The sequence below is a fragment of the Tachyglossus aculeatus genome, chromosome 2 (assembly GCF_015852505.1).
Source record: "Tachyglossus aculeatus isolate mTacAcu1 chromosome 2, mTacAcu1.pri, whole genome shotgun sequence".
Taxonomy (NCBI): Eukaryota; Metazoa; Chordata; class Mammalia; order Monotremata; family Tachyglossidae; genus Tachyglossus; species Tachyglossus aculeatus.
In genome coordinates, this window is record NC_052067.1 from 50,336,224 (window position 1) to 50,352,303 (window position 16,080).

Sequence of the window (16,080 nt, forward strand, 5' to 3'; positions counted from 1 at the left end):
CAAAAGCGGCCGGCCAACCCTAAGTACCCCCTCCCCACCAGGCCCCGCTCCTTTTGATTCCCCACCTCACGCTGTATTCACCCCACCATGCCCCCTCTGAAAAATATTAGCTTAAATTGATACAATTCGATCTTTATGCCCCTCTCAATCGTTTAGGCAGCCACCATGGAAAACTCTTTCCAAATACTCGGCCTTAAGGCTCACAGTTCCAGCCCGAAGCAGTATCTGTCATCAACTTCCCCAGTACACACTGAAAGTTTGCTCAGGGTACAGCACTATTATAAGCCTACTCTGTGGAGAGTGTTGGACTGAGCACCCGCTGCGGGCCGAGCACTGTACTGAACTGCCTATGTACAGCGTGACACTGGGTCCCAGAGCACTGTAATAAGCACTGGAAAAAGAAACTTGCCATGGACCCTAAGGATAACAATGAGTCCGGATAGAGTGAAATGATAAAAACAACAGAAGATGAAAAAAAGTCACAATAAATACAATTGTTACCGCACAGACAAGGCCTTCTACGGCCTAGCGACCGCAGCCTTCCCAATACCCTAAACGTGGAGAAGCAAAGCTATTGCTGCCCATCTACTACACAACACCTGTGCATACAAGGCTGTACTGAGCACCCACTGTTCAGACAGCTAATCTGGAGGCCTGCTTTCGGTAGAGCACTGTACTAAGTGCCTGTTGAGAACTAGACTGGGCACTTGAGGGGGTACGGACGGGGGGAGAGAGAACGTTGAGGGGACGATGGTATTAGAAGGGGGAAAGAACTTTGAGGGGATGATGGGGGCATTAGAGGAGGGGGAGAGAAAGTTGAGGGGACGATGGGGGCGTTAGAAGATGGGGGAGAACGCTGAGGGGATGATGGGGTGTTAGAGGAGGGGGACAGAGAACGTTGAGGGGGTAAAGGGGGCGTTAGAAGAAGGGGGAGAAAGCGAGGGGACGATGGGAGTGTTAGGGGGGGACAGAGATCGTTGTGGGGGCAGTGGGGGGCGTTAGAAGAGGGGGAGAGACAACGTTGAGGGGGCAATGGGGGCGTTAGAGGAGAGGGATGGAGAACGTTGAGGGGATAGTGGGGGGCGTTAGAGGAGGGGGAGGGAGAACGTTGAGGAGATAGTGGGGGGCGTTAGAAGAAGGGGAGAACGTTGAGGGGACGATGGGGGGCGTTAAAGGTGGGGGAGAGAAGGCTGAGGGGGCGATGGGGGCGTTAGAGGAGAGGGACAGAGACCGTTGAGGGGGTAATGGGGGCGTTAGAAGAAGGGGGAGAGAAGACTGAGGGGACGATGGGGGCGTTAGAGGAGGGGGACAGAGAACGTTGAGGGGTCAGTGGGGGGCGTTAGAAGAAGGGGAGAACGTTGGGGGGCGTTATAGGAGGGGGAGAGAGAACTTTGAGGGAACGATGGGGGCGTTAGAGAAGGGGGAGAGAAAAGGCTGAGGGGACGATGGGGGCGTTAGAAGAAGGGGAGAACGTTGAGGGGACGATGGGGGCGTTAGAAGAAGGGGAGAACGTTGAGGGGACGATGGGGGGCGTTATAGAAGGGGAGAGAAGGCTGAGGGGACGATGGGGGCGTTAGAGGAGGGGGACAGAGAAGGTTGAGGGGACGATGGGGGCGTTAGAAGAGGGGGATGGAGAACGTTGAGGGGCGTTAGAGGAGGGGGAGAGAAGGTTGAGGGGACGATGGGGGCGTTAGAGGAGGGGGATGGAGAACGTTGAGGGGCGTTAGAGGAGGGGGAGAGAAGGCTGAGGGGACGATGGGGCGTTAGAGGAGGGGGGGAGAGAACGCTGAGAGGGCAATGGGGGCGTTAGAGGAGGGGGATGGAGAAGGCTGAGGGGACGTTGGGGGGCGTTAGAAGAAGGGGAGAACGTTGAGGGGACGTTGGGGGGCGTTAGAGGAGAGGGACAGAGAACGCCGAGGGGCCGTTGCGGGGGGGGGGGGCGTTAGAAGCAGGGGAGGACGTTGGGGGGCGTCGGAGGAGGGGGCCGGAGAAGACGGAGGGCCTGTGACGGGGGAGCAGGGGCGGGGAACGGTCCTGCGGGCCGAGGGGAGAGGGGACAGGGGAGAGGGGAGAGGGGAGAGGGGCGGGCCGGAGCAAGATGGAGGCGGGCGGCCCAGGGCGGGGGCGGGCCGGGAGGCCGGCAGCCTCCGGCTCTGGCGGCGGCGGTGGGATCAGGTGACGGGGCCGGGCCGCTCCGCTTCCTCCTCCTCGCCCTCCTGCTCCTCGTCCTCGTCGTCGTCGTCGCCCTGCTCCGGCCCCGGGCCCGCAGCGCGGCCTGGCCTCCGAGGCGGGCCCATGGACAGGCCGGGCCCGGGCCCGGGCCCAGGTGCTGCTGCTGATGCTGCTGGTGGTGGTGGTGGCGGGGGGCCTCGGGGGCCCGTCCTGCACATCGTGGTGGTGGGCTTCCATCACAAGAAGGGCTGCCAGGTGAGGAAAACGCCCTCCCTTTCCCCCCCCCCTTTGGTCCCCCCCCACCCCCGTTCTCCTCCCTGACACCACACACTTCGCCCCCCTCCATCTCCAGCCCAGGCCGCCTTCCACCGCAGGCCCGGGGGGTTGGGGTTAGGGGGTACCGCGTACTCTGCACACAGTAAGCGCTCCATAAATATGAATGAATCCAGGGAAAATTGTTTAATAATGATGGTATTTGTTAAGCGCTTACTATGCGCAAAGCACTGTTCTGTTTGGCCGTCCCCCCCCCCCCCCCTTCTAGATCGGGAGCCCGTTGTTGGGCAGGGATGGTCCCCGCCGTGGCCTTTCCGAGCGCTTAGTCCAGCGCTCTGCACACAGGACTCTCCCCCTTTTAGACTGTGAGCCCACTGCTGGGTAGGGACTGTCTCTGTATGTTACCAGCTTGTACTTCCCAAGCGCTTAGTACAGTGCTCTGCACACAGCAAGCGCTCAATAAATACGATTGATGATGATGACTAGCTCAATAGAGGTGAATGAATGAATGAAAAGGGTCGGTGGTTCTCGTGCGTGTGTCGTGTGTGTGGCTGCCTGTGTTTTGTCTTCGGCTGGGAGAGAGAGGCCATATCACCCTTGCTGCCTTCCGCGTTTAGCAGCTGGAAACGGCCCCAGGGTTGCCCCTTCAGGGGCTTTAGACCCTGGCAGAACCCAAGCACCTGCTCATTTGAAGGCCACCCTAAGAAATCACCAAGTCTTGAGCAGCTTGAAACGACCCCAAGGTCCCCCCTCCACGGGCTTTTGGACCCTGGCAGAACCCAAGCACCTGCTCATTTGAAGGCCACCCTGAGAAATCACCGTCTTGAGCAGCTTGAAACGACCCCAAGGTCCCCCCTACACGAGCTTTTGGACCCTGGCAGAACCCAGGCATCCTGCTTAATTGAAGGCCACCCTAAGAAATCACCATCCTTAGCAGCTTGAAATGACCCCAAGGTCCCCCCTCCATGGGCTTTTGGACCCTGGCAGAACCCAGGCACCTGCTCATTTGAAGGCCACCCTAAGAAATCACTGTCTTGAGCAGCTTGAAACAACCCCAAGGTCCCCCCTCCATGGGCTTTTGGACCCTGGCAGAACCCAAGCATCCTGCACAATTGAAGGCCAGCCTAAGAAATCACCATCCTTAGCAGCTTGAAATGACCCCAGGGTTGCCCCTCCACGAGCTTTTGGACCCTGGCAGAACCCAGGCACCCTGCTCAATTGAAGGCCACCCTAAGAAATCACCATCCTTAGCAGCTTGAAATGACCCCAGGGTCCCACCTCCACGGGCTTTTGGACCCTGGCAGAACCCAGGCATCCTGCTTAATTGAAGGCCACCCTAAGAAATCACCATCCTTAGCAGCTTGAAATGACCCCAAGGTCCCCCCTCCACGGGCTTTTGGACCCTGGCAGAACTCAGACATCCTGCACAATTGAAGGCCACCCTAAGAAATCACCGTCTTGAGCAGCTTGAAACGACCCCAAGGTCCCCCCTCATGGGCTTTTGGACCCTGCCAGAACCCAGGCATCCTGCACAATTGAAGGCCACCCTAAGAAATCACTGTCCTTAGCAGCTTGAAATGACCCCAGGGTCGCCCCTCCAGGGGCTTTGGGCCTGGGCAGAACCCAGGCATCCTACTCAATTGAAGGCCACCCTAAGAAATCACCATCCTTAGCAGCTTGAAATGACCCCAAGGTCCCCCCTCCACGGGCTTTTGGACCCTGGCAGACCCCAAGCACCTGCTCAATTGAAGGCCACCTTAAGATATCTCCATCTTTAGCAGCTTGAAATGACCCCAGGGTCGCCCCTCCAGGGGCTTTAGATCTTGGCAGAACCCAAGCACCTGCTCAGTTGAAGGCCACCCTAAGAAATCACCGGCAGACAGGGATCTGATTTCAAGGATTGGTGGCTTAGGCCCCGAAGATCGGCTCCCCGAGGGACCTTGAATGCCTGCGTGAGATTTGCAGGGGATCAAGATGCAGGAAAGATGCTGGCCTTGCCTAGTCCTTTAATTCATTCATTCAATTCATACTTACTGTAATAATAATAATGATGGCATTTGTTAAGCGCTTACTATGTGCAAAGCACTGTTCTAAGCACTGGGGAGGATATGAGGTGATCAGGTTGTCCCACGGGGGGCTCACAGTCTTCATCCCCATTTTACAGATGAGGGAACTGAGGCACAGGGAAGTTGAGTGACTTGCCCAGAGTCACGCAGCTGACAACTGGCGGAGCTGGGATTTGAACCCATGACCTCTGACTCCAAAGCCCGTGCCCTTTCCACTGAACCACGCTGCTTCTCCTGTGCTTCTACTTTGTGCAGAGCACTGTACTGAGCGCTTGGAGAGTGCAATTTGGCAACAGACAATCCCTACCCAACAATGGGCTCACAGTCTACAAGTTGGGAGACGGACAACAAAACAAGTAGACAGGCATCAATAGCATCAATATAAATAAATATGAATATATATATGCACACATCAATAAAATCAACAGAATAATAAATATGTACATAGTCTTGGCGCAGAAGGGTGAACTAGGTTGTTGATCTGTTACTGAGCTCATGGAGAGGCTATTCTTTTTTAATATCATATGTTCTTTCCTGATTTTGGTATTACAAGTTAACATAATTGATGTGGGTTTTTGTTTATCTGCTCAATCTGACCTTCTTTGAGCAAATATAGGGAGGAAAATAAAGGCAGTTTTTCATTTTGGTTTGTGATTGCAAAGCATGTAAGATCGGGCATAGGGAGAGGTTGTTTAGTGAAGAAAGAAAGGATAAAGAAAGAGGGAAGGTGAAAAAATCATCATAAAAAAATTGCATACTTGTGAGAAGAAACTTGCAAATGAGTCAAACATATTGAACGCTTACTACTGCTAATAATGATGGTATTTGTTAAGTGCTTAATATGTGCCAAGCACTGTTCTAAGCACTGGGATAGATACAAGGTATGCAGGTTGTTCCACTGGGGCTCACAGTCTCAATCCCATTTTACAGATGAGGTAACTGAGGCACAGAGAAGTGAAGTGACTTGCCCAAGGTCACACAGCAGACAAGTGGCGGAGCTAGGATTAGAACCCACGTCCTCTGATTACCAAGCCCGGGCTCTTGCCACTAGGCCAGCCTGCTTCTGGGACTATCCGCCTGGGAGAGTACAGTATAACAATAAACAGATATATTCCCTGCCCACAACGAGTTTACATTCTAGAGGGGAGACGGACATTAATATAAATAAATACGATATTAGATATGTACATAAGTGCTGTGGGGCTCGGGGGCGGGGAGGTGCGGTGTAAAGCTATAGGGTCCTATAAAAGTCATGGAAAGATCAGTGGATAGTTTCGTAGAGTTGGGTTTTCTATATAATCTGGATGAAAAGGAAATCCTCACTCTCATCCACCAAGGTGAGTTTTCCATATAATCACGATCAAAAGAAAACACCCACTCTCATCCACTAGAAACACTCAAGCAGGCCTGGCTTGGACTTGCCGTAGAATGTTTATCCCCAGGAGGGTAAATCGATTATAGAGGGAAGCCTGAGGTTAATGAAGAAATTGGAAAGATGAAGTTGATGAAAAGTGGGAAGAAGTAAGCATGATTTTTTTGGTTTCGTGGGGTGGCGAGTAACATATGAATACGGAGGATGGGAGCTCTAAAGAGGGATGTGGTATTATTCAGCATTTTTCCAAGAATTAAGAACTAGAGCTAATAGAATTAAAACAGGAAAGGAAAACGGGGATATTATTTTCATTGGAAAGGGGCCAGACTGCATGGTCTATCCTTAAGACGTGTTCTTCCTGGGTTGACTGGGGCTCTTTTGGTTATAATTTAGAATTTATTCTCCCCCAATCACTTAGTTGAGACGGTCAGGGGTTCTAATTCTGGTTCCACCACTTAGCTGCTGTGTGACCTTGGGCAAGTCACTTTACTTCTCTGGGCCTCAGTTACCTCATCTGTAAAATGGGGATTGAGACTGTGATTGTGGGACAGGAACTGTATCCAACCCAATTTGCTTGTATCCACCCCAGCGCTTAGTACAGTGCCTGGCACATAGTAAGCGCTTAACGAATATCGTAATCGTTACTATCCAAGGGCGGCCTTCAATCCATCATTCAATCAAGCAGCATGGCTCAGTGGAAGGAGCACGGGCTTTGGAGTCAGAGGTCATGGGTTCGAATCCAGGCTCCACCACATGTCTGCTGTGTGACCTGGGGCAAGTCACTTAACTTCTCTGAACTTCAGTTACCTCATCTGTAAAACGGGGATTAAGACTGTGAGCCCCACGTGGGACAACTTGATCACCCTGTATCCCCCCCAGCGCTTAGAACAGTGCTTTGCACATAGTAAGTGCTTAACAAATGCCATTATTATTATTATTATTGAGTACTTACTGTATGCAGAGCACTGTACTAAATGCTCAAGAGTGTACAGTGTAGATGGGGTGACAGATGTTAATATAAATTTTTAATTTATTATATATGCTTTATAGATATATACCTAAGTGCTGTGGGGTTGAGGGTGGGGCGAATATCAAATACCAAAGGTCACAGATCCGGGTGCACAGACAAAATAGAAGGGAAAGGGAGCCGGGGGGAAAAAAGAGGGCTTAATTGGGGGCAGCTTTGGGGGAGATAAGACCTTTGTGTGGCTTAGAAGTGGGGAGAGCTGTGGTCTGGCGCATCTTTAGAAGGAGGGAATTCCAAGCTACGGGGAGGACATGGGAAAAAGGGGTCAGCGGGTGAGACGGATGTGATCGGGGCAGTTAGCTGACGTTTAGAGGAGCCAAGTGTGCGGGCTGGGCTGTAGGAGGAGATCAGTGAGGTGTGGTAGGAGGGGGCAAGCTAATTGAGTGCTTTAAAGGCAATTGGTAAGGTGTTTCTGTTTGATGCAGAGGTGGATGGGCAACCACTGGAGGTTCTTGAGGGTGGGGGGATGTGGACTGAATGTTTTTATAGAAAAATGACCCCAGACTGCAAGTTTCATCCTTGTGAGATGTGTTCTGAATGGTAGGGTATTAGGTGTTTTGGTTTTTTTGGAATAACGTGGAACCTTTTGGCCAGTTTCTTTTATTTGTTATCTGAATCGCTCATCATTCTTTACATAGAAGGAGATATTAGAAGAGGTAACTGAAATGGGGAGAAGTAAAACGGGCCTCCTGAAGCAAGGCTAAGGGAGGATTAGACATGCTTCCGGCCTCAATGTTTTTCAAGTCTAAGGTGGTGGAAGCTCAGGTGGAGCTTTTAGCTTTGGGAACAAATCTGAGAAGAACAAATGAAATGCAGGAGAGAGAGAGAGAGAGAGAAGAAGAGAAGGGAAGAAAGAATGAAAGAAATCTTCCTCCGTAAATACGGCGATTATTCATTGCTGTTGGTTTAGTGGAAGAAGCGTTGCTCTGGTAATGGAGACATCTGGGTTATCATCCTGGTCCACTCATTCAGTTGTACTTATTGAGCACTTACTGTGTGCGGACTACTGTACTAAGCGCTTGGGAAGTACAAATTGGCAACATGTAGAGATGATCCCTACCCAACAGTTGGCTCACAGGGCTCACAGTCCTGGTTCTTTCTATAGCTGGCAAAATGTGCTTTGCATTGTGCTACACACCTTCCTGCCTATTTGCACATTTAACTCTGTTCCCTGGCAGTAACGTGACGGGCAGGGGTAAGAGTGTGGGTGAGTGGCACTGCACAAGCCATTAGCATTACAATCAATTCCATTAGACAAAAAGCTCCTTGTGGGCAGGGAATGTGCCGTGGCTGGTTTTATACTACCCAAGGATTTAGTACCGTGCATTGCACCGAGTGAGACCTCAGTAAATGCTATCACCACTACTCTGCAAAGGTTAATTGATTGAACCTCAGGTCTGAGGCTGACTATTATTATTATTATTATTATTATTATTTTATACCTACTGTATCTTCTAATGTGCTTGAGACCTGAATGAATGAAACAAGATGGGGCCATCTCTCGAAACGGCTGTTAACTGGGTAGAATGGAAATGTTGCTCTTTTGGATTCAGGAAGGAAAACCAAAAGGCCAAGTCAGGAAGAAAACTGGTCGCCCAAAAATGTGGTCTCCTCAGGCTGCCCCCTCTCTTGGATTCCTCCACCAGGCTAGCTCTACCTGGGGTGGAATCGACTTCTTGACGATCCCCAATCTGACACAGAGCTCTCCTTGTGTGAACGTGATGTTCCCTCAGGTGAACTCACAGTTCTTCCTTAATGGGAAGTTCCCTTCAATTGAGGATGGGCAGAAAGAGAAGAAACTTTAACTTGTTTTGACGATTAAACTCAAGGGTGTCGAAGCCAAGCTGTATTGTCGACTGGGGTTTAGGATTTAATTTTTTTATTCAAAGGGCTTTTCGGATAATGCCTTGTTTAAACCAGATAAGGAATCCATGGAGGGAAAGTTACTTCATTCATTTTTTTTAAATGGTATTTCTTAAATGCTTACTCTGTGCCAGGCATTGTACTAAGTGCTGGGATAGATGCGAGCTAATCAGGTTGGACACAGTCCATGTCCCACAAGGAGGTCACAGTATTAATCCCCATTTTACAGGTGAGGTAACTGAGGCACAGAGAAGTTCATTCAATCGTATTTATAGAGCGCTTATCGTGTGCAAAGCACTGTAAGGAACACTTGGAAGAGTACAATATAAGAATTAACAGACGCATTCCCTGCCCACAACGAGCTCTAACGAGCCCAGTTCTCCGTCCTAGAAGCATTCCACGATTTTGAAAGTTGTTAGTTCAACAAAGTTGTTAAGTTGGTTCTAGATCAAGGAAAAAGTCACCGTCTCCTATTTCAGTTTCAAAAGTCAAATTTTCAGCTGGACTGAAAAAGTTAACTCTAGTTAATCTGGCATGACAGACAGGTTATTGAGTTACACTTTCTTCTTCTGAATAAATGGAGATAGGACTCGGAGTCAAAACGTAATCCTTCTGAATGTCAGTATGATCTCATTTCTTTCATTTTTGTCTTTTCAGTTTGAAAAGTTAGGGGATAATTGGTTTAGACGCTCTGAAAGAGTGTGCTTTTCACATCAAGTAGGTGGATTTTAGGGCTTTTATGAGCATCATCTCACATGCTCTGTTGTTTAATGGTTGCCAATCACTTTTGCAAACTAGTAACTGCTTAACTCTTCTATCTGAGAGGAGAGACAGCCCGATCTTCCCCCAAAATAAAGTAATAAAGTCTGCCGTAATCCTCACACGATAATAGCCTCAAGGCTAGAGCAGAAGAAAAACTGCAGCTCGTGCTTAGAACATATAGCAGACATAAGTTAGGGCCTAAAACATGACCAATTGGGCCAGACCGGATGGGAGGTTGAAAATGCTTCGCAGAATCTTCCTGGGCCTTAACGATGCTAATCAATCAATCAATCGTATTTATTGAGCGCTTACTGTGTGCAGAGCACTGTACTAAGCGCTTGGGAAGGACAAGTTGGCAACACATAGAGACAGTCCCTACCCAACAGTGGGCTCACAGTCTAGAAGGATGGTACTCGACAGTAAATGGTATAGGGATGTTCAAGTACTTTTGGGTCAAAATTTAGCGGGGTGGGGATGAAAGATATTGGATGGTTTGGGGCGTGTAATTATGTCTTTAGGTGGCTCTCCTGAATCTGTTAGATTGACAGCTGCTCTCCAGTATCCTAGCAGCTCTCCCTCCCACCCCCCCAATCTAATCCCACCCCCCTACTCTCATCACGCCACCCCGGGCCACATAAAGGCCACCAGGGAGCTAGAAAGGACCGGAGAGTGAAAAGAGCCTGAAATACTCTTGTCATTCGGGTGGGTACGTTTCAGAAGAGATCCTGGGGCCAGTGATAATTAGCTCTTTTGCCTGCAAGATGCAATATTTGCTGTTGTTCAGTCTGTCCTTAATATCATCCCTGTCCTTAGTGGATTTGGGGCAGCAATCAAAGTCTTCTACCCAAAAAGGATTTTTAAAAACCTATTTACGTATCAAAAAATATCCCAACCTAACCTTAGAGTATGAAAAGTGATTTTTTTTTAAAGTTGCCTTTTCACTCATTTTGAATCCTAGTTGAATATGAAGTTGATCTCTCTTCCAATCTTCTCTTTTCACATTTTATTTTTGGACAGTGAACATTTTCAGCGTAATTTTGAAGGAGAGAGAAAGGAAAGCTGTCATGTCTGATCAGCATTTCCACCTCTGGTGTCGAAAGAGAGCCTGGGGATCTTCCCCTGCTATGGTGTAGCACATCTCTAAAATCCACCCATCCTCTCCATCCAAGTTGCTTCTAGGCTGATCCCAGGACTTGTATCCTGCGGCCTTGACTACTGCGTCAGCTTCCTTGCTGACCCTCCGTGTCCTCTCTCTCACTCTATTCCAGCCCCTACTTCTCTCTGCTGCCCGGATCGTTTTTCTTAAAAAAAAAAGTTGGTGGCCCATCCATCTCTGCATTAAATAGGAACTCCTCACCACTGGCTTTAAGGCACTCGATCAGCTCTCCTCCCTCTTACCTTAACTTGCTAATTTTCTACTGTAACCCAGCCCGTTCACTGTGCTCTTCTAATGCCAGGCTATTCACCGTACCTCGATTTCATGTATCTCATTGCTGACCCCTTTCCCACTTCTTCCTCCTGACCTGGAACTCCCTCCCTCTGCACATCCGACAGACCATCGCTCTCCCCATCTTCATAGCCTTACTGAAATCACAACTCCTCCAAGTGACCTTCCCCAACTAATCCCCCTTTTACCATGATGATAATGATGGTATTTGTTAAGTACTTACCATGTGCCAAGCACCGTTCTAAGCCCTGGGGTAGATTCAAGGTCATCAGGTTGTCCCATATAGGGCTCACAGTCTGAATCCCCATTTTACAGGTGAGGGAGCTGAGGCGTTGAGAAGTGAAGCAACTTGCTCAGGGTCACACAGCAGAGACATGGCGGAGTGGAGATTAGAACCCACATCCTCCGACTCCCAAGCAGGTTCTCTTGCTGCTAAGCCATGCTGCTTCTCTAATAATTATGGTTTTTGTTAAGTGCTTATTATGTGCCAGGCACTGTTCTAAATGCTGGGGTGGATACAAGCAAATCGGGTTGGACACAGTCCCTGTCCCACATGGGGCTTCACAGTCTCAATCCTCATTTTCCAGATGAGGTAACTGAGGCCCAGAGAAGTGAAGTGACTTGCCCAAGGCCACACAGCAGACAAGGGGAAGAGCTGGGATTGGAACCCATGACCTTCTGATTCCCAGGCCCGTGCTCTGTCCTCACTCTCCCTTCTGCATCATCCTTGCAGTTGGATCTGTTCCCTTTAAGCACTTGATAGTAACGCTACCCTCAACCCCAGAGCATCTAGGTGGTATCTATAATTTATTTTCGTGTGTGTTTCTCTGCCTCCTAGATTGTAAGCTCCTTCATCAAATCATCAGTGGTATTTGTTGAGTGCTTACTATGTGCAGACACACTCCCTGCCCACAGTGAGTGAGCAGGGATCGTGTTGTGCTCTCCCAAGGGCTTAGCGCAGTGTTCTGCACACAGTAAGAGCTCCATAAATTCCATTGTTCGATTGTGGGTCCCAGCATTTTATTTCATCAGTGTTGGGGTCAGTTAGATTTAAGTGTGGAAACATCATTGGGGAAGCAGCGTGGCTCAATGGAAAGAGCCCGGGCTTTGGAGTCAGAGGTCATGGGTTCAAATCCTGGCTCCGTCCACTGTCAGCTGTGTGACTTTGGGCAAGTCACTTAGCTTCTCTGGGCCTCAGTTACCTCATCTGTAAAATGGGGATGAAGAATGTGAGCCCCCCCGTGGGACAACCTGATTACCTTGTATCCTCCCCAGCGCTTAGAACAGTGCTTTGCACATAGTAAGCGCTTACTGTGAGCCCGGTGTTGGGTAGGGACCGTCTCTATATGTTGCCAACTTGTACTTCCCAAGCGCTTAGTACAGCGCTCTGCACACAGTAAGCGCTTAATAAATACGATTGAACAAATGAATGAATTAATAAAATGCCACTATTATTATTATTATTATTATTATTATTATTATTATTTGACTCAGACTAGACTGCTGGCATACAATGAAAATTTACCAGGTAGAACGATCGCCAAAAGCCATGAAGCAGCATGGCGTAATGAATAGAGCACGGGCCTGGGAGTTGGAAGGTCATGGGTTCTTATCCCGGCTCTGCCACTTGTCTGCTGTGTGACCTTGGGCAAGTCACGCCACTTCTCTGGGCCTCAGTTACCTCATCTGTAAAATGGGGATTTGGATTGCGAGCCCCACGTGGGACAATCTGACGACCTTGCTTAGAACAGTGCCTGGCATATAGTAAGCGCTTAACAAATATTATAATTTTTATTATCATTATTATGAGAAGCTGTATCTCGCATGCCCTTTTGTGCTTCTTCTGAAGCGTTTAGGGCTTTTGTTACAAGCCCTTGACCAGAAGCAAGAATTAGCTCTGTTCCCAAATGACTGTGGTCAGATGCCTTAGAGTACCGACTCAATCGGAGATCTTTTTCGGAGGAGCGCGTGCGAGGCTGGATTCACTGCCGATAATTAGAAAGTCTGGGATAACTGGCTCTTCCACAGTGGATTTCTGGATGAGACAGAATTATGGAAAGAGTCGAACGGCTATTTGCAGTTCCGTGAACAATTTGTAAGCACTGGCTCAGCCGCTTAGAAACAGCCGGTGGCGTAGCTTCCTGTACAGCTGGGCAGCGATAACACCTCATCTGTTGGTAAAGTGGCCATTGGAAGCGGGCTATTGCACTGCAAAATGAGGGACGCGAAATTGGAGAGAATATTGGGGGTTACTTTTGAGTTGAGGTGCTGGAGCCATCAGCCTTTAGTGGACGGTGGCTGATGAGTAGGCTGTTCTGGCCCCTTGCCGTCTAGTCCTGACTGCTGAAATATTCAGAAAAAGCTGCTTACTACCCTTCCGGCTGTTATTATTGTTGTCTTATGGCCTTCATGAGGTCCTCACTATATGCTAAGCACTGGGATCGATACGAGGTTATGAGGCGGACGTAGCTGCTGTCCCCCACAGGGCTTACAATCTGCCGTATCCTGATTTTATCCAGAGAAGTAATAATAATAATGGTATTTGTTAAGCACTTACTATGTGCAAAGCACTGTTCGAAGCGCTGGGGAGGTTGCAAGGTAATCAGGTTGTCCCACGTTTTAATCCCCATTTTGCAGGTGAGGGACCCGAGGCCCAGAGAAGTTAAGTGACTCGCCCAAAGTCACACAGCTGACAGTTGGCGGAGCCGGGATTTGAACCCATGACCTCTGACCCCGAAGGCCGGGCTCTTTCCACCGAGCCACGCTGCTTCAGAAGTAGTATGGCCTAGTGGCTAGAGCACGGGCCTGGGAGTTAGAAGGTCATGGGTTCTAATCCCGGCTCCGCCACTCGTCCGTTGTGTGACCTAGGCAAGTCGCATAACTTCTCTGTGCCTCAGTTCCCTCATCTGTAGACTGTGAGCCCTGTGTGGGACAGGGACTGTGTCCATCCTGTGTCCATCTACCCCAGCGCTTAGAACGGTGCCTGGCGTGTAGTAAGTGCTTAACGAATACCATAATTATCATTGTTATTTTACAGATGAGGAAACTGAGGGAGAGGTTAAGTGACCTTCCTAAGGTCACCCAGTGGCCGAGCTGAGTCTTGAACCCTGGCCTCCTGACTTCTCATCCCGCGCACTTTGCAGTAGGCTCTACTCAAAGAGACAAGAATGACAGGGATGCTTCAAAAACGGACATCATTCGGCACTCGAGGAAATCCCGCTAGCCTCCGAGGGCTTCTGATGAGATCTTTGTAGAAAAAAATACTTGGGATTAACAGCGAAGCCCAGTGACCCGCCCTCTCCCCTTCCTCCTGTTGAACTTTCTGACTTGGAAGCCAATGGGTTACTGAATTTCAATCAATCAGTGGTATTTATTGAGTGCTTACTATGTGCAGAGCACTGTACTGAGTGCCTAGGATGGTACAATAGATTTGGTAAACTTGATTCCTGCCCTCAAGGAGCTTAAAGTGATATTAAAATAAATGACAGGGAGGGGAAACGGCAGAATACAAAGATATGCACATAGTGCTGTGGGGCTGGGGTGGCGTGAGTATCAAAGTGTCAGAGGGCCTAGGGGTGATGTGGAGTTTGGTCAGGGAGAGAGTCAAAATGCTTGAAAGGGATAGATCCGAGTGCATAGCCAGAGCAGAGGAAAGGGCAAGTAGTTGGAGAAATTGGGGCTAATCGAGGAAGGCCTCGGAGCAGACGTGATTTTAGTAAGGCTTTGAAAGGGACGGATCAAAAGTATGGGTTGAATGAGAGAGGCGAGGCAAGGATAATGCCGGTATGTGAGGCAGGGAGGGTGGTGGTGGTGTCTACAGCGATGGAAAAGTTGTTTGGGAGGACAGGGTGTGGGTGAGAAGGTGAGAAGTTTAGTTTTTGGTTACGTTATGGTTTAGTTTATGGTTTACTTGTGGTTATACAGGAAAGGAGAGAGGTCAGGGCCAAAGAGGCAGATCAGTCAATCAATCGGTGGCATTTATTGAGTGCTTACCGTATGCAGAACACTGTACTGCAATACGGCAGAGTTGGTAGACACATTCCCTGCCCACGGGGAGCTTACTATAATATAAGGGGGAGGCAGACGTTAATATAAATTTAAAAAATTACAGATATATAGATATGTGCTGTGGAGTTGAGGTTGGGGTGAATATCAAGCACAGAAAGGATAAGATCTCCCCTTTCTAGACCGTGAGCCCACTGTTGGGTAGGGACTGTCTCTATATGTTGCCAACTTGTACTTCCCAAGCGCTTAGTACAGTGCTCTGCACACAGTAAGCGCTCAATAAATACGATTGATTGATCTAAGAGCATAAGCAGTGCAGAAGGGAGAGGGAGTAGGGGAAGAGAGGGCTTAATAGAGGAAGGCCTCTCTAGGGAGATGGGAGGCTTTGAAGTTGGGGAGAGTGGAATTCCAGGTCAGAGGGAGGACATGGGAAAAGGGTCGGTGGTGAGGCAGGAGTGAAACGTGTGGGCTGGGATGTAGTAGGAAGCCAGTGAGGTAAGATAGGAGGAGGTGAAATGATTGAGAGGTAAAAAGTGTCTATTTGATGCGGTGGTGGGGGGAGATTTGGGGATCATCTGCGTAGGCGTGGTAGCCGAAGCCACAGAAGCAAATGAGCTCTCCAAGGGAGTGGATGGAGAATAGAACAGGACCCAGGACTGAGATGGACTCCCACAGTTAGAAGGTGGGGTGGGAGAGACTGAGAAGGAGCGGCCAGAGAGATAGAAGGAGAACCGGGAGAGGACAGTGTCTGCGAAGCCGAGGTTAGAGAGTGTTTCCAGGAGAGTGGGGTGGTTGACAGTGTCACAGGTAGCTGAGAGGTCTAGGAGGATTAGGATGGAGTAGAGGCTGTTGGATTTGTCAAGAAGGTCAGCGGTGGCCTTAGGTCAGTTTCCATGGAATTAAGGGAGGAAAGCCAGATTGAAGGGGCTCAGGGAGAAAACTGGAGGAGCGGAAGCTGAGGTAGAGGAGGTAAATATCTTGCTTCGGAGGAGTTTGGATAGAATGGTAGGAAGGAGACAGGGTGGTAAATGGAGGGAACCGTGGTGTCAATGGAGGGTATTTTTAGGATGGAGAGACGTAGGCATGGTTGATA

The 16,080-nt window shown here is 49.3% G+C and overlaps 1 protein-coding gene across 1 annotated transcript in view; it reads left to right on the forward strand.

Moving 5' to 3' along the window:
- The first annotated feature begins 2,126 nt into the window (after positions 1 to 2,126).
- The window catches only part of AVL9 (AVL9 cell migration associated), a 74,955-nt gene continuing 61,001 nt past the window's right edge, over positions 2,127 to 16,080 (forward strand). Inside the window, 1 exon segment of the mRNA XM_038759590.1 lies at positions 2,127 to 2,427. Within this exon segment, the coding sequence (XP_038615518.1) occupies positions 2,296 to 2,427 (132 nt within the window). The 5' untranslated portion in view covers positions 2,127 to 2,295.